This window comes from Brassica napus, chromosome C2, assembly GCF_020379485.1.
Source record: "Brassica napus cultivar Da-Ae chromosome C2, Da-Ae, whole genome shotgun sequence".
NCBI lineage: Eukaryota > Viridiplantae > Streptophyta > Magnoliopsida > Brassicales > Brassicaceae > Brassica > Brassica napus.
In genome coordinates this window covers 9,293,528-9,319,532 of record NC_063445.1, presented here as the reverse complement: position 1 = coordinate 9,319,532, position 26,005 = coordinate 9,293,528, and the positions used below count along the sequence as shown (strand labels likewise).

Sequence of the window (26,005 nt, the reverse complement as noted above, 5' to 3'; positions counted from 1 at the left end):
TATGTTTTATACCAAAAGGTTTGGTGATACCAAAAAAAAATTAGAAAAAAAGTTAAAGCTGCATCCTTACAAAATTTTGCAAAATAAGCATGGTTTTCTAATCAGTTTTCTCTTTTGCATGTCCCTTATAGATTCATTCATCTTTCTCATTGTGAGAAGACAACTCAGAATATGTAGTTCCAAGATAATGTGACATCAAAGAAGTTGAAATTCACTCATAGTGTTTTTTCATTAAGAAAGTTCATCGATTGGCTTAGCAATTGGATTTTCATGGCATGGACCAATACTCCAATTATTAAACTTGTTCATCGTCTTCTTCTGACAAGTTGCAATGTCTTTTGTTATTTTGTGAGTGAGAAAAGGAATACTATTCAGACTTGCCAATAATCTGTTATTTGATTTGTGATTTGTCAACTAAGCGCTCCCTCCCTCAGTCAATGCCGGTCATGAATGTGTGTACACATGAAATATTAGAGTGGGGCTTATAGGGCCCATAATTCTGAAGAACATATAAATATTTATAATTTGTATATTTTTACATAGTTAATTAAGAATAAAACATATCAAACTAAGAAAAGTTATACAATAAACTAATGTCAATGTAGATATTCAAACAAAAAAAAATATATGTGAATCAGTTATTTATTTTCAACTTAGAAATATAACTGTTATAGCAAAAAATTGCATAACTATATTTCTAATATTAAAATATATATTTTGAATTTTTAATTCTGGGGTATGCAAAATTTAGGTCGCCTCTGTCCTCAATTCAACGGAAGTTGTAAGCAAATTGTCGTGATCTCCAAAATACGAAAGCTCCCGTATATCTTCTAGCATTTAGGCAAATGGGAGAAAACATATTTTCATTAATGCGTACGCGCTTAATTAGTTGATATCGATGTCGACACGACGCAATCATACTAGTTATGATTCAGTATTTAGCAGAAACACCTCATGAATTCTTCTTGAGGCTTTATTCTAAAAGAAACAATTCATAGTTTATTACTACTTCAAAAAATAGATAAAGACCATAGCATTCTGTTTTGGTTTCTGATTTTTTTATTTTACACTGTAGAAAGTACATTTACTCTGTCTAGTCCACCATTTTTATAAGATCGGCGTGCAGTAAAATAAACTATCTACAAGACGTAGAATATTTGAATGATGACCGAAAAATCTCCATTACCCACTATTTTGACTTAATCCATGTAATACTAATACTAAACCAGTCTCTGCATTACTAAAATTTATAATACCTATGTGATAATTTTAAAGGACAAACGGTGTTGCTAATCTATACTGATGTTTTATCTAACTTTTTTTTTTTGAAAAAATGTTTTATCTAACTTTTCCATATATACTAACCTAACAAGATGTAGTGTTTTATCTATATATCGAGATTAGTGCTCATTCTAATTTTATAATCATCAGTACTATAGACGTACATGTATATCAGTAACATGTTTTAGTTTGCTGAGATTTGCTTGTCATGGGGAAGCCATGACATAAGATCGTAAATTTATAACTAATATATCTCATAAAACTAAACTTATCCATGATGGTCTATGAATTGAAAAAAAATGTCACAAAATTATATTCTTATCGCAATTTCAAAAAAACAACTATTTTGTTTTTTTCAAAAAAAAAAGGGAAATTTCGTGTTTACCGGTACCATTTTTCATCTTTACCACTACTAAAGGGACATTTTCAAAAATACCTTCTTCACTAAGTGGCAAAAGACTCTTATACCATTGTTCTGTATATATATAATAAATCATTATTTAAATAAATAAATAAATAATAATAAAAAAAGATAAAAAAAATTATGTTTTCGAATTATACTTTTTCAAATTCGAACTTTTTTATAATTTTTTTTTTGAATTTTTTTTTCAAATTTTCTTTTTGAAAATTGAAAATTATGTTTGAAACTTTTTTTAAAAAAATTATATTTTTAAGTATTTATTTATATATTTATTAGAATTCTAAATTTTATATTTCAAAAACCCTATTCCACCCCTCAGCTCTAAACCCTAAATCCAAATTAGTTCATCCTATGGGTATAAGTGTCATTTACCCTTCATTTAAAATGAGGGTAAAAGTGATTAGTGTAGACATGAAAAATGGTACTATGAATGTGGTATTTGTGGCAATTTTTTTTTAAAAAAGTACATGTGGCATCTTCGTCAACAAAATTAGCTGACGTAACATCCATATCAGCAAAATTAGATTACGTGGCAGCTGATGTGACGATTGAGATATGGGTTGGCTAAACAAATAAACATTGGATATGTTATTTAAATTTTTTGAAAGTTCAGGTACGTTTTAACCATATAAATCGGATATGAATCGAATATATCACCATATATGTTTGGGTACGAAATGACAGTTTTCCAGTTTTTCCCATTTTCCACGCACTCCCGGTGATTTTAGTCAACACTTTAATTTAGTGTTCTCCCGTTGTAGAGTCTTATAATCATAATAAAACATATGTCGACTAACTCGATAAGATATGTCCAAGTCCACGATAAGCTGACAGCTCCATATAGTGTATATATATACATACCGTATGTATGTAACATACGTAGGATTTTTTTTTTTTTGAACTTAAAAAGGGTTAAACCCGAATCTATTAAAGACACAGACATAATCTCCGGATGGGAGGTGCAACCCACGGATGAATCATCTCTCGGGTATTCAAATGGGCCGTAAGCATGGACCCATATCTGCGTGGCCACATATGGAGCTAATAATTTCGCACTAAAAGGAAGTCGATCTCTGGTCTCGACCAACAGAGCAACTCCTCTTATAGTGGAAACCACTAAATACGTAGGATCTTCTATAGTTAATTTTTGTAATTCACTATTCCTTAACTATGTGGCGTCCACTTTTGTTTAGCAATATATTTGATTTTTAAAAAATAATGATTAGAGAGTTCTAAAAGTCCGTACATTTTAAGACAGTTTAAACTCTATATTTTTTTATAAAGAATATTTTTCTATAATATAATTTAACTTATAACATCTAAAATTTCTATTAGATCTAAAAGTTTTAGTTGATAAACAAGCTACTGTATTTTTTTTTTTTGGCATCAAACAAATTTCATTCATAAAACTTATTCCAATCCGTTTAGACCAGCTGCTAAGACCAGTCTAGAGTGAACCAGAACGTCTACAACGGTAAAGCAGTGACCTCGTGATCGTCCTCCCTTAGCCAGGGAGTCCGCACAGATATTGTTGTCACGGAGTACATAAGAAAAATCAACATCATAGAAACAAGTTGATAAAAATTTAATATCATCTAAGTCCGGTGCTAAGACTGGCCATTCGTCCTCCCTTTGGATGAGGTTTATCAACTGGTCGCAATCAGAGCCAAAGTTAACCCCATCAAAATCTCTGTCGCGGATTTCTTGCATCGCCCAAATAAGGCCACTAGCTCCGGCGTTTATCGGTAACAAGCTACTGTATTTGAATTTCAAACTCCTAACATTAAGGAGTGACATATATTATGTTGACTAGTTTGATTTTATCAAAAGAGTAGTATTTGGTTAGGGAATTAAATCTGCCAGGTCGATCCAAACTTTCTTACCAAAGGTGAATTTTAGTCAAATTCAATAGATCTGGCAACAGCAACTTAACAATGAATCTAGACAATGCGCTATAACTAACCATGCATACAATTGTACAAAAATAGAATATCAAATCAAAACGTAACGAAATTGAAATCTATTTATAGAAATAAAGAGAATCTGCAATGACTGCGAAATATACCCTGTAAGATAAGATTTTCATCTCGTCCTATATAAATATGCATCGTCTCAGAGGACTCTATTCACAAATTTCTGTAAGAGCTTGTCTAGTAATCGCGGTTTAGGGCTTGTCCAATACCTTGACACGAGTAGAGTTGACCCAAGTAAGTTTCCCAAAGGTGTTGTCTATCTGCACCTGCTTTCTCACTAGATGTATACTTTGATTTAGATTCTAGTCTACATAGGATTAGAATCTACAGTTGACTGTACGCTGAAGATTCCAAGTTTCTGAATTAGATAACCTTTATTGCGTCAAGAATATTAATAACCGTTTCAAAATAAATTCAAAGGTAGAGAAAACCGATCCTTTATGTACGGTATCCTCAACTTTAATTATAGTAAAACGGTAAAAAGAGATCGTGTGGTGTTAAGTTGTCTTTAAGTTTAAATATGAAGGGAACAATGATACACAGATGCATTTGGACAGGACTAAGAAAACGTTATCGTGTTCTTTAATTTTCAGGCTTCTTTTTTAAAAATTCCGGTCGGTTATCGAGGACTAAAGTTCCGGTCACCGTCGCCGGAGACACCTCGGTTTCAACAAAAGAAAAAACCATCGTGAAGGACGGGAAAAAGAAGCTTGAAGATAAAACAATGACGAGCGTTTTCGACGAACCCAAACCCTCCGAGGACAACCCTCACGAGTCCAAAGTCGTTATACACGGTAATATATTTCGGTCTATTCTGGTTTCTTCCGGTTTATTCCGGTTTAGTTTCGATTCTTGTTCTTATCACCGTGGTTGAACCGGTTATGAGATTGGGATTGGATTTGACGTGCAGGAGAAGAAGAGGAGGAGAATGATAGTCCCATTGAAGAAGTCCGGTTAACCGTCCCGATAACCGACGATCCAACACTACCGGTTCTAACGTTCAGAACATGGTTTCTCGGTCTTCTATCTTGCATTTTACTTGCGTTCGTGAACCAGTTCTTTAGTTTCCGGTCGAACCAGCTTTGGGTGTCTTCGGTTGCGGCTCAGATCGTGACTCTTCCCCTAGGGAAACTCATGGCTGCGACGCTTCCGACAAAGAAATTTGGGTTTCCTGGGACGAACTGGTCGTGGTCGTTTAACCCTGGTCCGTTTAATGTGAAGGAGCATGTTCTTATCTCGATATTTGCTAATACGGGCGCTGGAGGAGCTTATGCAACCGGTATTATAACCATTGTTAAAGCATTTTACCACCGTCAACTCAGTGTCGCCGCCGCTATGTTGCTGACGCAAACCACTCAGGTATTAAATGACCATATCTGTTTTTCTTTTTCTGGTTGAATAAAACAATGAAAAGAAGAAAAAAACACAAATATTTTATGATTTTATTATTTTTCTTTTAATAATCATATTCTTTAAGGTTTTAATGGATGAAAAAACAATCTTTATGATTCTTGATTATTTAAAACTTCTCCTTATGGGTGACCAAAGAAAATTGTTTTTAAGAGAAATACCATACTATTGCACACTTGTTTTACCATTTTTTAAAAATAAAATTATTTTAACCTTTTTTAGAGAAATACCAGGACCCTTTGTTTTTATTTATTGATATTATATTTTCGCATGTTCTAATAATGAAATTACTTTCGTGGGTGAAAAAACAATCTTTATGCTTCTTGATTACTTTTCTCGCACGTATACATTTTTTAAAATAAAATATTTAGGGTAAATATTTTTTCACGGTTCTTGATCTTTGACAATCATTTTCATGCAGTTGTTGGGATATGGATGGGCTGGAATATTCAGGAAGTTCCTCGTTGAATCTCCTTACATGTGGTGGCCGTCGAACCTGGTTCAAGTCTCACTCTTTAGGTTTGTTTCAATCCCACCCATCCACTGGTATGACTGTTCTGTCTCGTAAGTCTCTCAACTCGAATTTACATTTTGACTTGTGTAACAGAGCTTTACATGAGAAAGAGGAATTACAAAAAGGACAACAAACGAGACTAAAGTTCTTCCTGGTTGTCTTCGGCATCAGCTTTGCATACTACATCATCCCTGGTTACCTCTTCCCTTCCATCTCCGCAATCTCATTCGTTTGCTGGATCTGGAAAAGCTCCGTGACCGCTCAGATACTCGGTTCAGGGCTCAAAGGTCTAGGCATTGGTTCCTTTGGTCTTGACTGGTCAACTGTTGCTGGTTTCCTAGGCAGTCCATTGGCTGTTCCGTTTTTCGCCATAGCCAACTTCTTTGCCGGATTCTTCATCTTCTTGTACATTGTTCTGCCTATCTTTTACTGGTCTAATGCTTACGATGCGCAGAAGTTTCCCTTCTATACCTCCAAGACCTTTGATCAGACTGGACACTCCTATAACATTACCCGTATCCTCAACGAGAAGGACTTTGATATCAATCTTGATGCTTACAATGACTACAGCAAGCTTTACTTGAGTGTGATGTTTGCTTTGCTCTATGGACTCAGCTTTGGTTCTCTTTTCGCCACCATCTCTCATGTCGCCCTCTATGACGGAAAGTAAGTGATCTTGATACATCTTTTGAATACCTGATATGATGATAACTCTCTCTCTAAGCTTCTTTTGTGTTTGTTTGTATTCTCAAGGTTTATATGGGGGATGTGGAAGAAGGCAACGACAGCAACAAAGGACAAGTTCGGAGATGTGCATTCAAGACTGATGAAGAAGAACTATCAAGCAGTACCTCAATGGTGGTTCATCGCAGTTCTCATTATCTCCTTTGCTTTGGCACTCTACGCTTGTGAGGGCTTTGACAAGCAGCTTCAGCTTCCATGGTGGGGACTTGTACTCGCATGTGCCATCGCCATGTTCTTCACATTGCCTATTGGAGTTATCCAAGCGACTACCAACCAGCAGATGGGTCTTAACGTCATAACCGAACTGATCATCGGTTACTTATACCCCGGAAGGCCACTAGCCAATGTGTCTTTCAAGACCTACGGATACATCAGTATGTCTCAAGCCTTGTACTTCGTTGGAGACTTCAAGCTTGGTCACTACATGAAGATTCCTCCAAGGTCTATGTTCATCGTCCAGCTTGTTGCAACCGTGGTTTCATCATCCGTCTGCTTCGGAACAACCTGGTGGCTCATTTCCTCCGTGGAGAACATATGTAACACTGATTTGCTCCCAGTGGGTAGTCCATGGACTTGTCCTGGAGATGAAGTGTTCTACAATGCATCCATCATATGGGGAGTGATCGGTCCAAGGAGAATGTTTACCAAAGAAGGTATCTACCCCGGGATGAACTGGTTCTTCCTCATCGGTATCTTGGCACCAGTTCCTTTCTGGTACCTATCCAAGAAGTTCCCAGAGAAGAAATGGCTCAAACTTATCCACATCCCCTTGATCTTCTCAGCGGTAAGCCCAATGCCACAAGCTAAGGCCGTGCATTACTGGTCATGGACCATCGTTGGGGTTGTGTTCAACTACTACATCTTCAGGAGGTTTAAGAGTTGGTGGGCGAGGCACAACTACATCCTCTCTGCAGCGCTTGATGCAGGTACTGCCATTATGGGAGTGTTGATATTCTTTGCGTTCCAGAATAATGATATAAGCATACCTGATTGGTGGGGGCTTGAGAACTCAGACCATTGCCCTCTAGCGCATTGTCCGACAGCTAAAGGTGTTGTTATTGAAGGCTGTCCTGTGTTTTAAGGTTGATGCAGATGGGTTAATGTTAATATTTTTTTAAAATGTTTTGCTGATCGCTATATGTTTAAGAACCTGTCCCAAAGAAGTTAAGCGATTCAGGCAATGTAAAGCATTATATTTGGTTTCATGTTCTTCAGGCTTTAACCATGTACTTTGCAAGTTTAAGAACAAATCAAGCATAGCTTTTCATTACAACTAAATGATCAAAGAGACAAAAGAAAAATCGATCACGAGAACAAGCCCCAAAATATATCATTAAAATGATAAAATTTTGGTTCAAGATGTGACCAATTAAAAGTAAACTGACCTCTGTTCTGTACGCTCTGGATAATACTTGAACAAGATTTAAAGGAAATTGTAGTCTGAGAATATTTTGTTTTTCGACTGAAGATGAAGAAAGCAAAACTCTAATTAACTATATCGCAAGCCCGTCTTCAGTTGAAAAGTCCAGGGTTTAGCCAGTCCCTGCAATTACAGTGAATAATATAACAAGTGAGATATTACCATCTTGCGCATAAAGGTTGTAGCTTTTATTTATATGGCTAGTGTAGTATGTAACTTACTTGGTGACATCATCAAGATGATCATCAAAATCTATGACGTCTTTCCATTTCTCAGACGAAATGTAATCTGACAAAACCACATTGGCGGATGGCTCTTTTAAGAGTAACTTGCTTCCTCCATCAGCTCCAACCACTCTCCAGTTCTTGGAAGCATCCCTCACACAAAGCTAGAATATAGACACACAACATAAAGAATTACTAAACGAATAAATTGAAAAATTGACTAACATCTAAATCTAAATCCCGTATCTAAGTTTTTTTTAATATACGTTCCTTACTTAATTGACTAACAGCTAAAGATCATATCTAAGGTATCCTCGTGAGTTAGAAATACAAACCTGCATCACAGGGCTTCGATCTTTACCCTTTGATAAGGCTTCAAGCTTCTTGTTATTCAACTACAAAACAGCAAACAATAAGAAACCTAGTGCTGTGATTGAAAAAGTAAAGGAATAAGAGATTCACACCAAGAGAATCGGTGCTTGAGGGAAATAGAGAGAGATGTGATCACCAATGTTCTTAGCCACACCACAGACCTCCACGTCATCGAACCTCTCGTTGGCATGAAAGTAGCCAACAACACTCAAACCTTGAGCCACGTAATGCTCCTCTATCATGATGAGGGAGATTTCGAGAGGAGGAAGGAGGGGGAGGTTGGAGTGAAAGAGAGGCACGGAATCGGAGATCTCCACGACTCCTTCGTCCTTAGGGCTGATTCGACCGACAAGGACTCCGTTGACCGCCGCCGTCTTGTGGCGAAGGGAGTGGAGGACGAGTTTGATGTAGGCGTTCTGTGAGATCTCGTACTTCAACTCGCCGTTAGTTCCCGTCCCCATCTGACTCGATCGGAGACTCGCTGAGTTAGTCCTCGCCGGAGTAAGGTGGGATTTGAACAGAGTAGATTGTTTGTTAACGACAGTGGATCTTGATTCACTGAACCGGGTTCGGGTCGACCACATCCGCATTCATCCGATCTGTTTTGTCTGATTAATCAATTATCTTATCCGATCTGTAGTTATCTAAATAATTATATATTTTTGACTGAATATCTGATTCGGTCCATATAAATAAAATTTAATAATAAAAAAATATTATTTTATTATAAAATTTTTTTTTTTTTTAGAACTCTAATAATTAAATTAGTTAATTTAATAAATAAAATTATTGTAAATCTCACATAAAATATAATAATGATATAATTCATATATATAATTTTAAATATATACATATAACAAATCATATTATATATCCATTTTTAGTTTTATGATTTGATTTGTTTTCTATGGATACTGCATATTATAATTTTTGCTTTGTAAAGTTACGAATATCTGAATTTTTGTGTTGGAATCAAAATGAAAAAAACAAACAAAATTTATAGATATTTTGCTAAAAGAACAAAAAGAAAAGATATTTTGCTCACTTGTTTGAAAGAAAATATTGTTCGATTCAGTCTCTGGTGGTTCCATTCAGCTCGACTATTACTTAAACCGGAATTAAAAACCAAACCAGACCAAAAGTTAAACGGTTCCACAATGAGTGCAAATTTAGCCTCGACTGAGAAGGAAGTCGTCTAAAGAATACAGCTCAGCATTGACACAACAGGATGCGCTCCACAAATGCGACGTGTGACATGTTGTTTATGGCTTCTTCTTCTTAAATTAAATTTATAAACAACTGTATCAACAGCATAATTAACTTCTTAAAACAAAGTTAATTAATGCTAAAAAAAGATTTGTCAGGTTTTTATTTGTTCTTTTTAACTTTCTCTTGCTTACAGAATCGTCTCCCTCCACCTCTACCAATCTCCACCTTCCAGTCGCCTTGAGATTGGGAATCGATCGAAGCATCTGAATCAGTAAATTTTCATCTCTTAATCTTTTCAAAATTTTCATTTCGTCTACTGTTATTAAGTTACATAACGTGATTCTATCTCTGAATCAGTTTTGGGATGTAAATGCTAATCAGAATAATTCTGGGATATAGATCGTTTTTTTTTTCTGGGATCGATATAGCTTTTAAGTTACGACATGATTCGATTTAATCCGCATGAATTGTATAATTCGATTTCTTTTATGAATCTCTTAATCCAAATGGTTTTGCTTAAGTGGGGGAGGGGATTAAACTTTTAAGAGTTGGCAGTATTATTTTCTTTATCGTTCTAAACGATTGCTTTTGTTTCTGTTTATGTGGACATAAAGTAATTATGACAAAGTGACTCGAGTTTCTAGTGTGCAAGCAATGTCTTGTTCCTTTCTTATTGGGCTCTGGGAATTATACAACATTCTTTGTCTCATCCACCTGTCTTAACTACATAAGTACATCTTATGCCAAAAGATTAGACTGATTTCTTCTCATTTGCTTTTTTTTTTAAAATATTCCAGATAATCTCAGACATATTAGAAAATGGTGTACAGGTGTTATTCTTTTATAACTCTTCATATGTTTATGCCTTTCACTTGGCAAAACTTTTTATTTTATTTTTATTTATTTTGCAGGCATGAAGAGTTTTGATTTGCATTAAATCATGGCGCAGTGCATAGACGGTTTCAAGCATTTATGCACCTCTGTTTTAGGGTGTTTTGATCTTGATTTGTATAAACAACCTGGTGGCCTTGGTGACCCTGAATTGCTTGCCAGAGACACTGTTTGTATGCCACATCATCTTCTCTATTCTTTTTTTTTTTTTCTTTTTTTAAATACGATTCTATGGAAATATCATTAGAGGAATGATAATAATCATTCTTGAATTTGTTTCTGGTGCAGTTAGTGTGAGTGAAATAGAAGCTCTTTATGAGCTGTTTAAGAAAATCAGCAGTGCTGTGATTGACGATGGACTAATCAACAAGGTATAGCTTACTTGTGTTGACCCTTTTCATCATTCTTTAGTTACTTGTAGCTTACTCATCTCTTGTTTGTTTCAGGAAGAGTTTCAGTTGGCTCTGTTTAAGACCAATAAAAAAGAGAGCTTGTTTGCAGATCGGGTAATGCTTCTTTCTTCGTCATCATGAAGTGTTTCATAAACCCATTTTTGGTTGAAAAGTAGTGCTATGTGATTTGGTTTTTGTAGGTTTTTGATTTGTTTGATACAAAGCACAATGGAATACTAGGGTTTGAGGAGTTTGCTCGTGCTCTCTCTGTCTTTCACCCTAATGCGCCTATAGATGACAAAATCCACTGTACATCCCTAATAGCTTCTTGAAAAAAACATATCCCCATCAATTTTTGATTTCAGATTCATGGTACTTACTTATACATTGTTTTTTGCAGTTTCATTTCAGCTATATGATCTTAAACAACAAGGGTTCATCGAACGGCAAGAGGTAAAGCTTGTAAGGGTGTTCATTTTAAACCCTCTAGACCGCAATTTATCGTCCTCACCAATGTTGTGTCACAGCTGAAACAAATGGTTGTGGCTACGCTTGCTGAATCTGGAATGAACTTGAAGGATACTGTCATTGAGGATATAATCGACAAGGTTATTTTGTTACATCTTTTTCCTCTTTGACCAATGTCATTTTCGCTGAAAATTAATTCTCCTGAATTTTTGATTGTGCAGACGTTTGAAGAAGCAGACACAAAACACGATGGGAAGATTGATAAAGAAGAGTGGAGAAGCCTCGTTCTTAGACATCCCAGCCTGCTCAAGAACATGACTCTTCAGTATCTCAAGTGAGTTTCTACTTTCTATCTATTTATGTAAACCAGGATTGGATCTATACATAACACAAGTGTCAAGTGCTTCTCCGGTTTCTTTTTCTTTCTGGATGATATATTGTAGTGAACAAAGGTGGTGATCTTGTTGTGTCTTTGCTTGCAGGGATATCACGACTACGTTTCCAAGCTTTGTGTTCCACTCTCAGGTTGAAGATACCTGATGATGAGGAACAAAAACAGCAAGCATTATATGTTTTTTTCTTGTTCATTTGTTTCATTGAGTTATCTGATGTGAAGCAAAATACAAATGAAATTTCTATGATTTTTGTTTGTGTGAATCCTATCTCTCTTTTCGATTCTGCCTCTTTGATCAGACCTGTTTGTAGGTACAACGTATGCATCTTGGTATATGATCTGTAAAGTTTTCAACTTCATTGATCCAAACAAGTATAGGGGTTTGCTTGTCTTTTGTTATATTTGATGAATTGGGATATGATCATATGAATAAAGCCAAGAAGCAACGATGGTTAAGATCTTTTAGAAATGTTCCTGACCTCTTACACTATTCACTCCAAATGAAGTATGGAAAGCAGAGCTTTAAGGGAAGGAGACGTGACTGTACTTAGAGAAAGGGAAAGATGACCACATGACACCAAACCTCTATACAATAATAACAGATTCAAACCATCAGAGAGACATGGAGATTGAGATCAATAAAGAGAATCATTAACGCTAACCCGTCATCAAAACATACACATCATAAAGCGAGAATCCTCCAATATCGTTTCAGTATAAACTGCTTCTCTATCTCTTTTTTTTCATTCTGTTAACTTGAAGAGACGCAACACAATGAACCACAAGTATCAAGAGCATTATCTAACTCATGAATGCCTTCTACTGGCCACTGTCATAACTTCTAACCAGCAAAACATAATAACCAGTCTAGAATTGCTAGAACAAAGTTTCCTCCTTGAAGCAAAACACATCAAAACATAACACCACTTACTTCCGAGAAACCATTAATAATACTCTCTAGAAGAAGAGAGAAAACTCTGAGATAATAGTTCCAAACGATAAAAAACAAACAGAAAAGTCAAGAAAAAACCATTATTAACTGCAACCCTTATTCAACTTTTTAATCAACTTCTTCCATCTTGCTGCCTTCGGCATCAGCGTCATCTTCGAGAGGAGGCATCTCTGCATCACCTTCAACAGCATCATCTTCATCGATGCTCAGTCCAAGCTTCAACATCCTGTGGATCCTGCTCCCGAAAGTGTTGGGCTCGTCCAAGCTGAAACCAGAGGTGAGAAGAGCAGTTTCGAACAGGAGAAGAACAAGATCCTTGACAGACTTGTCATTCTTATCAGCTTCTGCTCTCTTCCTCAACTCCTCCATGATTGCATTCTCGGGATTGATCTCCATCGTCTTCTTGCTCGACATGTAACCCGCCATGCTGCTATCTCTCAAAGCTTGTGCTTTCATGATCCTCTCCATGTTTGCTGTCCAGCCGTATTCGCCAGTCACAAGACAGCACGGCGAATCAACAACACGGTCAGAGACGATAACCTTCTCCACTTTGTCTCCCAACACGTCCTTGATCACTTTGCAAAGCCCTTCAAACTTCTCCTTTAGCTCTTTTTTTTTCTTCTTCTCGTCCTCTGACTCGTCGAGTTTCAATCCTTCCTTGGTTGCAGACACAAGCTTCTTCCCTTCAAACTCCTTGAGCTGGCCAATAGCATATTCGTCGATTGCATCAACCATGTAAAGAACTTCATACCCTTTCTTCTTGAGATTCTCCAGGAATGGAGAGTTCTCCACAGCCTTCTTGCTCTCACCGGTGATGTAGAAGATATCGTTCTGTTCTGAGAGTGGAGTGGTAACGGAGTAGCTCAGCAATCTTGGTCCTGTTCTGAGAGTCCTCATGGATACCGATTCCACTGTCGACGATGGTCAAGGTGTTGTTGGCCTTGTCGGGGATGATGTGGATGAAGAGCTCAGGCTGACCATCGAGCTTGTTCTTGTCCGTCAACGACTCGAACCTAATCTTGTCCAACGCCTGTACATCAACACAGTGACATCCAATCAACAATTGACACGTATACAAGCAATTGAACTAATCAATTAATCGATAAAGAAAGAAGAGTAACGCGTTACTAATCTAGAGAAAGTCGTACATCGGAGGAGTTGCTGATGAGTTCACGGAGTAAGATCTCCTTGTTGCTGTAAAACGTGTTGATGATGAGCGAGAGCAATTGGTTGATCTCCGCCTGGAATGCGAATGTCTCTGCGTCTGCCATTGTTTTGCTGCTGTGATTATCGTCCGAAGATATCTAGGGTTTTATCAACGAGGGAGAGAGCAGAGAAAGTGTTCGATGCGAAATAGCGAAGGAGACAAAGTTATATATAGTTCACATAATATACTTCGAGTTTCTAGATCCTTCGTTAATTTCGAGTTTCTAGATCCTTCTCTCTGTGAGATCTATTATTGCTAATGTTAATCCACGTCATCATATTTTAATACAAATTTAACATTTAGATGTATTTTGTTCTATTATTTGGGTCAACGTGGATTTTTTCCGGTTTATCAATTTACTATTTCTTTATATTAATTTTAGATATTTTCTATTTTTTAGTTTTTTTGTCAACATTTGTTTTTAGTTAAACTAACAGAAAAGCAACACAGTGTACAAAATTAAATGTGTATAGCTTTGAAAACTAAAATATTACATATATTTTGCAAAAAAAAAAGTATTACATATTTCCGTTTTATAAAATTATCAGAAATAGAAAGAGGAACAGAGAAAAAAAGAGCACACTTATTATTTAAAAAGATAAAGTTATTTGTATCTTGATCTTGTATAATTCAAAACTATGTAACAGAACTGAACAAAATCAGATAACTAAATTTAAGCCCACAAAACTGTTAACATTTTAGCAACAAGCTCTTTTTTCCTCGATTAAACATGTACCGATTTTTGAAGCTCCGATGTAAAATCACCGAGCTGGCACAATACTAGTGTTCGATTGTTTGAAATACCCTCCAAGTTTTGGAATTATAAGTTTTGGCACAAGGTTGGTTTTTGTCTTTTATGTTGAATGAATTTGCTTGTTGCAGACCTGTATGTCTGTTATGGAGTATGATCATAAAACTGTATAAGAATGTTATATGTTAATGTGCTATAATAAATTCATATGCGAAATGATGTTGCTATATTGATACTAACATTTGAATGAGAAGAAGTTTCTTTGTTTTGGAAGAGTCTTAAGCATCCCGTGTCTTTGTTTAGAATAAATATAATTTTTTTTGTTTTGGAAGAGTCCAGTGGCGGATCCAAAATCATCTTTAAGGGGGTTTAGAGAATGTAGGCCAAAGTCTAATATAACAATAATTTAGAAAAACAAAGAAAAAGTGTATTTTATGACTGTCGAATTTGAGCTATGGGGGGTCAATAGATGGGGTAAGTAACCAAATGTTTTACAGAATATTCAGTATTACATGGTAAAAACTCTTTATATAATTTTAACCTGTGTCATCTGAGACCCCATTTGTCCACATAGGTCCGCCTCTGGAAGAGTCTCAAGTTTCTTTTTTGTGTTAACCAGTAGTGGTAGTCCAGTGACGCTTGAGAGAATATACCCAATACGGCGAACTCTGGTTCGAAAAGAAAAAAACAAGATTGACACACACAAATTATAGAGTTTCACGTAAACCATGGGTGCTTCTCTCTTCGGGATTCGCTTCCTGGAATTCACTATGATGGATCGTATTTTGCTTTACATTCAGTTCAATCTACTCTAAACAACCGAGATATATTATCCTTAGAAGATTATAACAGAAAGAAGAAGGATCTTTTAAACCGTGTCCCCTTCATCCGGGATAATACAGTAGAACCTCTATAAATTAATAATGTTGAACTTTGAAATTTTATTAATTTATAAAGATATTAATTTACAAAAAAATTCTTATTTAGTTTTCTTATTTTAAGATATATTTATTCTAAGATAAGAAAAATATTTGATTTTAGTGTATAGACATTAATTGTTATTTTTTTGAAATTTGACATTTATATTAATTTTATTATTATATTATTTGGTGTATATAATATATATTACATAAAATTTAAATGTGGTTTTAGATATAATATTACTAAATCCCATCAGAAATATATGAAGTGTTGAAAAAATATAAAGATAATTTCATTGTAAATATAAAAGAAATAATATAATAATAGGTTCTTACTTATATAAAATATGTATACATAAATTATTAATTTATAATTTTAACGGGACTATATATTTACATAGATTTTTTTTAAAAAATATTATCTTATTATTTTATCGATTTGTGTCAAATTTTAAATCGGTCCAAGTTTGAATCGGCGAAATTTATTAATTTATAGAAATTATTAATTTATCGAGTATTAATAATTTATAGAGGTTCTATACTTCTTCAGTGGGCTATTGGGCCTTTCTGCAATTAACACAGCCCAACAGCAATCGATCATTTAATAACAGCCCAGTCAACTCCTTTGAAACCTGAAGCACGGAGCCATGATCTTCACACCTCGCGTAAGTATAATCTTTTCTAAAACAGATTACTAATCCTTATTGTTGTTCGTATCTTAACCATTAACGCTGTATCGAAAGGGAATCGATGATATTCAGGGAGCTTGCAGTCTGCAACAAGCAGTATGCCTTCAGGAAAAGCCTTGATGTATTTTGTTTTTTTTTTTTTTTTTTTTTAACTGAACTTCAACTTTTCATTAACCAACCAAAGGGAATACACGATCTTCACCACTCTCGTGATTCAACCACACTTACAACTGAGTAATCTAGTATCACCTAGAATCACTTCATTGGATCCTATGCTATCCGATATAAATCTCAGTTGTATTTTCACCCCAGTGAGAACATACTTCCCTTACGACTCAAGGAAAGCAGTCTCTTAAACCCCTACATTAGACCAGATGAGACGACAACACTGAGAGCACGAAGATGACGGGACTGTACGACCAGTTCCTTGAACAGCCCGTTGCATTAAGCTCCGAATGATTGGAGTGACAAACGCGGCCCAATGCCTCTTCGCCTTGTGACGCTACACTGATGCACAGCCAACGCCTCCGAAGTCAAGTGTCCGCTCCTTAGCCAAAAGACGGGATAGACCCGTACTGAAAACTCGGACCTTGACGACCGCAACGCAACCGAAACAGCAACCACAGTTTCCAATGGTGTGAAACTCCACCGTCGACACTGACACTTACACTGTCGCCGACGCTGGGATATGGAGAGCCACCGCGTACCTGCTGTAGGTTTCACCCCTCCGGTAGACTCCTCCGATGAGGCTAAACCAACGACGCGCCGTCCACGAGAACCGAGGACCAGACCATTTTCCACCGACCGACACACCACTCCTCCGTTTGTCACACCGCCGCTCCAGACTATATATCCAAGGTGGAGGAGGTCTCCTACTGAGCCACGCGCCGCCGCCGTGAGGAGAGCACCGGAGATCTAAAAAGGGAAAATTGATCCGGTGACTCACCTCAGCCCTAAAAGCCGACATCCTTCGCTTCAGCCTCTCTAAGACTTACACCGCTTCTCCAAGATCGCCGCAAGATGACCCCTTTTGACCGTCAAAGTCTCCGGAATATCCCCGACGAACCAAAGCAGCAAGTATTTCGCCTTATGGTAAAGACTAAAGGAAGAAGGCAAAGAAAAAAAAAAGAGAAAAAGGGAAGTCCTCCGGTACCGGAAAGGAGCCGGACCGGAGACGGGAGTTCTGAAGCTTTGGCCTTTTATAGAGATGGAAGAGAGCAAAAGGAGAGAGAAAACCACTTGAATTACTATCGATGTATTTTGGTTTAATCCTACCAATTGGTGTATTCTTCGTCTTTATTGCCTTCACCATGTTTCTTCCCGTCACGGTGCTCATGCCTCAGAAACTAGCAATTTGTTTTACACTTAAATGTGGATTTATTGTTGAATCATTCTTGTCTCTCTCTCTCGTTAGTTCATCTCTAATGGTGCTTCATTTTTCACGTTATCCTTCTACTTCATTTTGAAATAAATTTTGCTCCAATAGTATTTCATTTATTTCTTCAAAACGAAGCAATGAACAGTATGACTTCAAATTTGAAGTAATATTGTTCATTGCTTCATTTTTAAGCTGAACTTTCTAAATTATAAATTAGTCCTTAACTTTTGTTTGTTTTTATCTTTTACCGAAATAAATTATATATGTCAATATTATCCAATTAATTTCAAAATTTCGATAATTCTATTCATCTAATTAGATATTTATATTTAAAAACATGAGAATATTCATTTTAAAAACTTAATTCGTTTAAAAATAATGGAAGATAAATAAACTCACATTTTACTTCTAAAACATTTATTAATCATTTAAAGAAAAAATATATATATATAAGATGTCTTTTTTACAAAATATGGGGTTCTGTGTTTGTTTATTTATGTTATGTAATAATATTTTAATATGATATTGTTTGATTTATATTAAATAATAATTATGTTAGATTATTGTTAAAACAAACTACTTGGGTAAAATTACTAAAGATGAAAAAGTATAAGATGTTATTAATAATTAATGATGAAGTGGATATGGAATATACTTGGAATATTTTTTTTTACAAAAAAGAAATGAAACAAACCATTGGAAGAAATGTGCTTTATTTTAAATAAAGTGCATTTTTTTTCGTTATGCTAACAAATATTTTATAGGAAAAACATACACGGTGCATGAGACTTTGAAATCCATTTTTCACGTTGAAAAAATGAATTTTGTGCTTCTCATTTTTTCGAATTTGTCAATTATTCTAGGAATTTTAAGTTAAACAAATTATAGAATTTATCCTACATTTTGACCAAGAGAATAAAGAAATAATTTCTTATTGTTTCACAAATTAACTAAATAATAAAATTTGAAATGAAATTATTTTTTATATTTTATCATATATAAATGATCAACATATATTAGGTTTATAAGAATTAAGTTAATGGACATGAAGTCCAACTAACAATTCCAAACTCAAATCTAAGTTCAAATATGCCTTTGCTTACATTAAATATGCAAATATGCAATGTGTGTATTTCCTATCCTGTACACAGCCAAATTTTGAAAATATACAAGTTTCTCAAATTGTCCACATTGAACCTTCATTTCTCATTCAAATAAATTCTATATTAGACATATGAATACACTATTTGATAACATTCAAAACATAGTCCAACAACTTGCAATAGATACTACTACGATTTGTTACTCTGTTGTTGTCACCTGTTATGGATTGGACTGTCACAAAATGTTACGTTTATAATTCAGCAAAATGTTTACATTCTGTGAGTTAAGAATCTCATCAGAACTCGGTGCACAGAAAAAAAAAGAATCTCATCAGAACTCTTGTATATTGCGCTGGTTTACTATTATTGTATATATCCTACTTCCCTGATAGATCATCGGGAATGAAGTTCCTCAGTTTTGCTCTTACCTTCTCCGTGTTCAGAATGTTTGGGTAATGATCTTTGGCATCGATCTATTAGAATGATTCTCTGAATATATAGAAAGATCTCAGTCTCTTTTTCATATTTGTCTTTAACAATGATTTAATGATAAAACTGGGGAACTTTTGGAGTGAAAAGGGCTCAACGTTTTGTTATAACTTCTCTTCTGAATTTGCTTACATTAAACATGTATATCCCGTAATGCAAAATGCCTTTGACAAAATAAAAGTAATGCAAAATGCAAATAAAAGATAGCTAAATCATACTCTCTTTGTTTCCGAAAGTAAGATTTTCTAGAGTATGCATGCTTATTAAGATAATAAATGTTTATAATTTAATTTATTTTTTACTTTATTATACACTTTCCAATAACTTTACACCAATGAAATTTATTCAATTCAAATATTTTCAATTAATGTTCTTCAAAAGTATAAAAAAGTACCTTAACAATATAGAAAATCTATCTTTGTGGAACAAGAAAAAATCTAAAAAATCTTACTTTCGGGAACGGAGGGAGTATCTACCTAGCGGGGGTCTGCTATATAACGACTTGGGCTTTTGAAAGGACCCCGTTAGAGCACCAGAATTAATGAACCCCCGGTTGGGGTTCATAATTTGAATTTTTTATTATTTTTTTTTGATTTTTTTTTAAAAAATAAAAAATTAAAAAATAAATTGATCAACAGCGGGCCGCCACGTGGCGTGGGGCCCGCTGAACAGTGACGACTCGGGTTCATACGGAAGGAGCGTGACGAGACAGAATCATTACTGTAGTATATTATAATATATTTTTTTATGGGGAACCGTGTGAACTCCACCCACGAACTTCCAATGCTGGTGCTCTTAGTCAAAAACACTCGTTAATATTAGAGTTGTTCAAAAAGATCACCAATAATGCAAGATTAGATCTTTAATTTATGATGATTGCAAGTTAGTTAAAGAAAATTCCACTGAGAAGCCTTCAGATTTGACCGCTAGTGGACAAATATAATACCACTGACTTGGCATTAGTGCAACTGAGACTCAGTCTTGAGTCTTTTTAGTAAACAAAGCAAGTGGCTACTTATTACTAGGTTCAAGACAAAGGAGATTGAATATCTTATCTGCTGGTGACAACATACCATTTCTTTCCATTGTCGTATCTGCTAACAAAATATTATTATTCGCTTTTGTGGTTATAAAAGTACTTACCGTGGTTAAACTAAGGGTATCTCAAATAGTCATTTTTAAGTTTTTGTCATAAAAATAACTTAAAAAAAAAAATCAAATTTTTTTTTTTTAATTTTTTTTTTAATATTTTTTTTTAATTTTTTTTAATTTGAAACCATATCCCCAAAACCACACCCCTTAACTTTAAACCCTAAATGTAGATTAGTTAACCCTAGGATAAAAATATATTGAAGTCTGGATTAGTTTACCCTTTAATAAAACTTATTTTGTTCATTTTCTTTATTAAATAATATTTTGTGACAAAAACTTAAAATGAAGTATCCTAGAAAATTTCTCTTAAATTTAATTGATAATTTTATGATTGTGCGTATATATCGAGTAGGGTGACAAAAGAAATTTAGGAATAGACCAAAACATCATATATTCCGATGCATGTTTTCATCTTCTGAACATTTTTGTACTGTCAATATTAGTATCATTTCATAATTAAATATATTTTTGGCAAATGATATAAAGAATTGCACTTAGTAATGCAGTGAATTAAACTACTATATACTATATTTTATTTTCTGGATGGGGCATGTTTAGAGGTTAATCAATGTGAGCAACAAACCCTTTTGAAACACCGTTTTTTTTTTGAAACACGAGCGACAAACCCTTTTTTTTTTTTTGAACACCAAAACTTAATATTAAACTCCCAAGCAAACTAGTTGGGGAAGGATGAGTGCATTACAGACTTAGCTAGTGAATCAGCAAAAGAGTTCAGAGATCTCAAAATGAAACAAAATGAAATGCGAGTGAAACGTAGGGATAGTGTCTCGATGTCCCGAGTGATTCCGTAGAGATCCGCCGATGACGCTTCGAGGATAGGGCAACAATGAGTGCCTGACAATCTGACTTGATGCAGATTTCTAAAATTCCAGCTTCTAGAGCATGGAGGAGAGCCGACCGGATGGCGATTGCTTCGGCCATAAGTGGCGATGAGATGAACTGGAACGCTCTGGCGTCCTGCAGGAAAACAACATTCTCATGATTCATAAAGCACCAACCACAACCTGCTCTGTTCGTGGCTTGGCTCCAAGCCGCATCGGTGTAGCAGGTAGTCTCTGTGGTTGCTTGAGGAGGCCGGAGTGCAGATGCCGTTTGTGCCGAGTGTGATGGTTGGGCTCTAGGTTGAGCGACAATCCATTCTCTAGCACAGAAGATGGCTTTGGAGAGTATCTCAGCCGGACTGAAAATCCTGTTCTCGAATATACAATAGTTCCGAGCTGTCCATATCCCCCAGCACACCCATTGGAACAAGGTTTCGGTTACACCTAGGGGCGATAGGGTGGTGAGTCTTGAGGATGCCAGGAGTGCTGTCGTGAAAGATGAGCAATCTGAAGGATTAAAGTCTTGTTTCCACATGTTCGCTGCCCAAACTTGGCGTGTGAAGTTGCAATGGAGAAAAAGATGGTCGGCAGTTTCAAGTTCATCACAATGTCGGCAAGAAATATTGTTGAGCATTCCTCTTTTAGCTAGATTCTCGCCTAGGGGAGTAACACCATGGATTATTTTCCAGATGAAGAGTTGCATCTTAGGCGAGACTTTGCTGGCCCATATCTCTTTGTTAACCGTTTGCTCAATTATTCTCTGTACTTCTGTAAGATTTCTACCATCAACCTGGTTCATGGCTGCAGCCACAAAGTAGCCTGATTTTGCTGAATATTGTCAGGCACGGATTGTGTAGTATAGTATGAGCCATTTAACACCACACTAGAGCCTGCTGTGCGTGTGTTTGTTTTTACTTTTTATAAATAAATATTTCTTTGTATAAGTAATAATATATATTTTAAAATTTATCCATTTAAATAATTTTTGATATAACATTTTTAAACATAATAATTTTATAGTTTATATTGAATAATTTTATTTTATCTTATAAACCATCAATTATATCATCGATATTTTTAAATATGACCAGTATATCCGCACAAATATTTTTTTTTTTTATGGAAATGTATAATAAAATTGTTGTATATATTATTTAAAATATATGGTGCTATATATTTTTTGCTTTTCAATATTTATTATACTGAATTTACATCGGACTATTATTTATATGAAAATATAGGTAGCATAATATATTTAGATATTAATCTATATATTATATAAATGATTATTTTTATGTGAATTTTATTTTAGTTATGACTTGCAAATAATAAAAATACAATTATATAGATTTTAAAACTATATTGTTCATTAACTATTTAAAGCTAGGAAAGAATTAATAAGAAAAAAATCTTAAAAGCTATGTTAATTAATATGGAATTAATTATTATGTATATATGAAATTAGTATAATGTATGTATTTAATTAAGAAATATATATATGAAATTAATTATTTCCAAACACACATATATATAATAAAATAGGAAAATACAAAGAATACTAAAAGCTATGTTTATTAATTATTGTTGCCATGATTTTTTAGTTAGAATTTGATTTTAGAAATGCATTAATTAAAGAGAGAAGAAAAAAAAAATCCTAAAAGGTAGATTAATTAATAAGTTCAAGGGCAAGTCATTATAAATAAGTTTAGAAACTAAATGGTATTTTATTTTTGTACTTCTGTTTTAATAATATATATGAAATTAGTATAATGTATGTATTTAATTAAGAAATATATATATGAAATTAATTATTTCCAAACACACATATATATAATAAAATAGGAAAAGACAAAGAATACTAAAAGCTATGTTTATTAATTATTGTTGCCATGATTTTTTAGTTAGAATTTGATTTTGGAAATGCATTAATTAAAAAAAGAAGAAAACAAATAATCCTAAAAGGTAGCTTAATTAATAAGTTCAAGGGCATGTCATTGTAAATAAGTTTAGAAACTAAAGGGTATTTTATTTTTGTACTTCTGTTTTAATAATATATAGATACCCATTACTCACTAAGCATTAGACTACTAAAATTAATTATTGACATTGACAGTTACATTTAATATTGATATATATTTTTGGTAAACTTTTTAGAATATAACAATAACTCATACATTACATTATTTTGGTAAACTTTTTAAAATATAGTAATAACTCATACATCATCATTAAAATAAATATATTTAAATATAATATTAAAAATTTTGAGACATTATTTAATTATATTTTTATAGTCATACAATTTTTATTACAAAAATTTTCTACATTTTTTTAAAAAATTATAAATTTTTAATCGTAAAATCATTATTTTCTTTTATATATCTATAAATTTTATAAATACTGTTTAGTTTAATTTCTTATTAATTTTATACAAATTTTATACATATATTATTAAATTTAATTTTAAATAACCAATATATTTTTTTATAAGCAAAATTATTTTTTATCTTAATATTATGTTGACTAAATAAAATTTATATTAAAATATTGTTAAAAAAATAATAAAATCTATAATATTAATAAAATTTTGTAATTAAATATAATTGATTGCAAAAGCTCAACTTCTCCACTAAGCAATGTAACTTTTAAAGACACATCAAGTTAGTGCGTCGTGTTGTTTATAGTCTTTCTAAAAAAACTTTAATTTATTTTGTCTTGTTTTTGTCATTAATTTATTTTGTCTATTAGTCTGATAAAGGCCATATAAAAAAAAGATTGACCAAAAGGCAGTTTGTAAAGCCTGAGTTATCATTTAGCATTGTAAGATTTTTCGTGGTTACACTGAAAGTAGTAAAAAATACTAAAATAACCATGAAATAAAATATAGCAGGATCAGTCTTAGCTTTCGCGCAAACTACATTACAAATCCTTTGCAATCAAATTTTCATTGTGATTTAATGATATTTAACATTCTGAGCCAATTTTTTTTTTTTAATAATTAACAAGTTTGCGAAAATAATAAAAAGACGAAAAAGAAGAGTGAAAGGTGAATACCATACATGCTTATAGTATGCATTCCAAAACATATAACTAATTGATCAAGAAAGTAAAATAAAAATGTAATTAATAAAAATGTTCTGGTTAGTATATATAGCTATAATTGGAAGAGTGTTTTATGAAATTTGAGTTTGATCATATTTTTCTAAATAACATGAGCCAAAAATTCAGAATTCAGCAAGTGTTATGTAAAAATATATTGCCCACACCACATCATATATAGTCTTATTACTAAAAGAAAAGTCTATGTAAATTAAATTAATTGATTTTGTCCTCAATATATTTTTTTATTGATTGCTTTTATAGACTACTTGAACGAGAGTAATAATATAAATAACAAAAACTAAGACATCATCATCATTATTATTATTATTATTATTATTATTATTATTATTATTATTATTATTATTATTATTATTATTATTTTTTATTACTATTACTATTATTATTACTATTACTATTACTATTACTATTACTATTACTATTATTATTATTATTACTACTACTACTATTACTATTATAATTATAATTATTATCATTATCATTATTTTTATTTTTATTATTATTATTATTAACTAAGTTGTGTTGTCTTCTGGTTAATGCAAATTCCATTTCAAAGGATTGGTATTGTTATTCATAAAAAGAAAGGCATATCTTTCAAAATAGAGAATACTTAAAATGTGTTTACATCTAAATAGCTTAAGAATCTAACATTAATTGCATTTTAATGTTAATTGTTAACATACAAATAATATATACATATATATATATATATATATATATGGTGTGAATTAACAGATTTATCATTCATCCTTGTTTTTGTTAAATTTGTGTTCCTACAACTGATTGTCCGAGACTATGTTTTTGAGAATTGCTAGGATTTTTTGTCCACGTTTGATTTTCCCATCACAATACAATGCACATATAGTAAACTGACGTGAAAGCATGCATGATTAGTTGGAGTTTCGATCTATCAAATCAGTTCGGATTATAAAGCCTTTTTACGAAAAAAAAGAATCAGATCGGATTATAAAGCCTTTTTTTTTCAAAAAAAAAAAATGGCTCAGAAATAAATGAAGCTAAAAGGTGCAACAAAGTGAGTGCAATCCTTTGGTTGAAGGAATGAGCACGTGTGGTTGCTATCATCACAAAAAGGTCACTGCTATATATGATTCCCCTCTTAAAGCCACCTCTCACTCTCATCGGGCCCGTTTCATTTCACATCATACATACCTACAAACATAATGTGTCCACCCATTCATGTATGTAACAGCTTTTATATTTACAAACGTCTTCATGTATACTTTCCCATAAATCTGTTATACAACACTATACAATAGGTTTCACACTTGATACGAAGATGTCTCAAATTAGTAATCAATTCCTTTATCTGTTAATGTAACTATACATATGTTTATACCATTCCATATATTATTAATATTTCATTGAAACATTCCTTTGTTTTTTATTTTAATAATCCAGAGATATCCGGCAGATCCAGACCCAACTGACTAGTTTTATAAAGGTATGTTTACCGGCGTTCGGCGGATCCGATTGCACAGAATAAATTAAAATTAGATATTTACCGCCTGACCACACAAAGTATATCTGAATATGCTAAGTTTAAAATTAGGATACTTAGCAGATTTCCAATTTGGCTGTATCACTCTACGTTTGTGTGGTTTCTTATATTTTGGAGGTTTTTATAAACATGTTAAGATAAATATATATCACCATTTTATCTTTGAGTAG

General features: G+C 33.5%; 4 protein-coding genes and 1 pseudogene across 6 annotated transcripts; 2 read left to right on the top strand and 3 right to left on the bottom strand.

Moving 5' to 3' along the window:
• Window positions 1-3,696: 3,696 nt before the first annotated feature.
• LOC106380870 (oligopeptide transporter 1) lies at window positions 3,697-7,548 on the top strand. Of its 2 annotated transcripts, XM_013820713.3 has the most exons (6): window positions 3,697-3,909; window positions 4,269-4,469; window positions 4,586-5,034; window positions 5,507-5,604; window positions 5,693-6,265; window positions 6,353-7,548. In XM_013820713.3, exons 2-6 carry the CDS (start codon window positions 4,400-4,402, stop codon window positions 7,422-7,424), a joined length of 2,262 nt encoding a protein of 753 aa, XP_013676167.1. In that variant the 5' UTR covers window positions 3,697-3,909; window positions 4,269-4,399; the 3' UTR covers window positions 7,425-7,548. The 2 variants fall into 2 exon arrangements, with proteins under 2 accessions (XP_013676167.1, XP_048603096.1); XM_048747139.1 differs by lacking the exon at window positions 3,697-3,909 and having other exon boundaries at window positions 4,205-4,469.
• A 201-nt stretch (window positions 7,549-7,749) lies between these two features.
• On the bottom strand, window positions 7,750-9,014 carry LOC106380871 (ER membrane protein complex subunit 8/9 homolog). The gene is made up of 4 exons (XM_013820714.3): window positions 8,452-9,014; window positions 8,323-8,382; window positions 7,985-8,151; window positions 7,750-7,886 (listed from the first exon to the last, which is right to left on the bottom strand). Exons 1-4 carry the CDS (start codon window positions 8,947-8,949, stop codon window positions 7,856-7,858), a joined length of 756 nt encoding a protein of 251 aa, XP_013676168.1. The 5' UTR covers window positions 8,950-9,014; the 3' UTR covers window positions 7,750-7,855.
• Window positions 9,015-9,667: 653 nt separating this feature from the next.
• On the top strand, window positions 9,668-12,072 carry LOC125574764 (calcineurin B-like protein 2). 2 transcript variants are annotated; one of them, XM_013820710.3, is made up of 10 exons: window positions 9,669-9,839; window positions 10,366-10,398; window positions 10,480-10,632; window positions 10,748-10,830; window positions 10,906-10,965; window positions 11,052-11,160; window positions 11,252-11,304; window positions 11,379-11,459; window positions 11,541-11,653; window positions 11,802-12,072. In XM_013820710.3, the coding sequence occupies exons 3-10, from the start codon at window positions 10,509-10,511 to the stop codon at window positions 11,857-11,859; spliced, it is 681 nt and encodes a 226-aa protein (XP_013676164.1). In that variant the 5' UTR covers window positions 9,669-9,839; window positions 10,366-10,398; window positions 10,480-10,508; the 3' UTR covers window positions 11,860-12,072. The 2 variants fall into 2 exon arrangements, with proteins under 2 accessions (XP_013676165.1, XP_013676164.1); XM_013820711.3 differs by lacking the exon at window positions 10,366-10,398 and having other exon boundaries at window positions 9,668-9,839.
• Window positions 12,073-12,586: 514 nt separating this feature from the next.
• LOC106380869 lies at window positions 12,587-14,020 on the bottom strand (annotated as a pseudogene).
• A 7,010-nt stretch (window positions 14,021-21,030) lies between these two features.
• On the bottom strand, window positions 21,031-21,995 carry LOC106377849. The gene is made up of 2 exons (XM_013818081.1): window positions 21,380-21,995; window positions 21,031-21,332 (listed from the first exon to the last, which is right to left on the bottom strand). The coding sequence occupies exons 1-2, from the start codon at window positions 21,993-21,995 to the stop codon at window positions 21,031-21,033; spliced, it is 918 nt and encodes a 305-aa protein (XP_013673535.1).
• Window positions 21,996-26,005: the final 4,010 nt, after the last annotated feature.

Excerpts from the sequence above, each read along its gene's own strand:
- LOC106377849 (XM_013818081.1), bottom strand. The coding sequence starts at position 21,995 with ATGAACCAGGTTGATGGTAGAAATCTTACAGAAGTACAGAGAATAATT. Across the intron at positions 21,333-21,379 it reads CCAAGCCACGAACAGAGCAG|GACGCCAGAGCGTTCCAGTT; the intron begins GTTGTGGTTGGT and ends GTTTTCCTGCAG.
- LOC125574764 (XM_013820711.3), top strand. The coding sequence starts at position 10,509 with ATGGCGCAGTGCATAGACGGTTTCAAGCATTTATGCACCTCTGTTTTA. Across the intron at positions 10,633-10,747 it reads GCTTGCCAGAGACACTGTTT|TTAGTGTGAGTGAAATAGAA; the intron begins GTATGCCACATC and ends TTTCTGGTGCAG. Across the intron at positions 10,966-11,051 it reads AGAGCTTGTTTGCAGATCGG|GTTTTTGATTTGTTTGATAC; the intron begins GTAATGCTTCTT and ends TGGTTTTTGTAG.
- LOC106380871 (XM_013820714.3), bottom strand. The coding sequence starts at position 8,949 with ATGCGGATGTGGTCGACCCGAACCCGGTTCAGTGAATCAAGATCCACT. Across the intron at positions 8,383-8,451 it reads CTCAAGCACCGATTCTCTTG|TTGAATAACAAGAAGCTTGA; the intron begins GTGTGAATCTCT and ends GCTGTTTTGTAG. Across the intron at positions 7,887-7,984 it reads CATCTTGATGATGTCACCAA|GGACTGGCTAAACCCTGGAC; the intron begins GTAAGTTACATA and ends CTGTAATTGCAG.
- LOC106380870 (XM_013820713.3), top strand. The coding sequence starts at position 4,400 with ATGACGAGCGTTTTCGACGAACCCAAACCCTCCGAGGACAACCCTCAC. Across the intron at positions 5,035-5,506 it reads TGCTGACGCAAACCACTCAG|TTGTTGGGATATGGATGGGC; the intron begins GTATTAAATGAC and ends ATTTTCATGCAG. Across the intron at positions 5,605-5,692 it reads GTTCAAGTCTCACTCTTTAG|AGCTTTACATGAGAAAGAGG; the intron begins GTTTGTTTCAAT and ends CTTGTGTAACAG.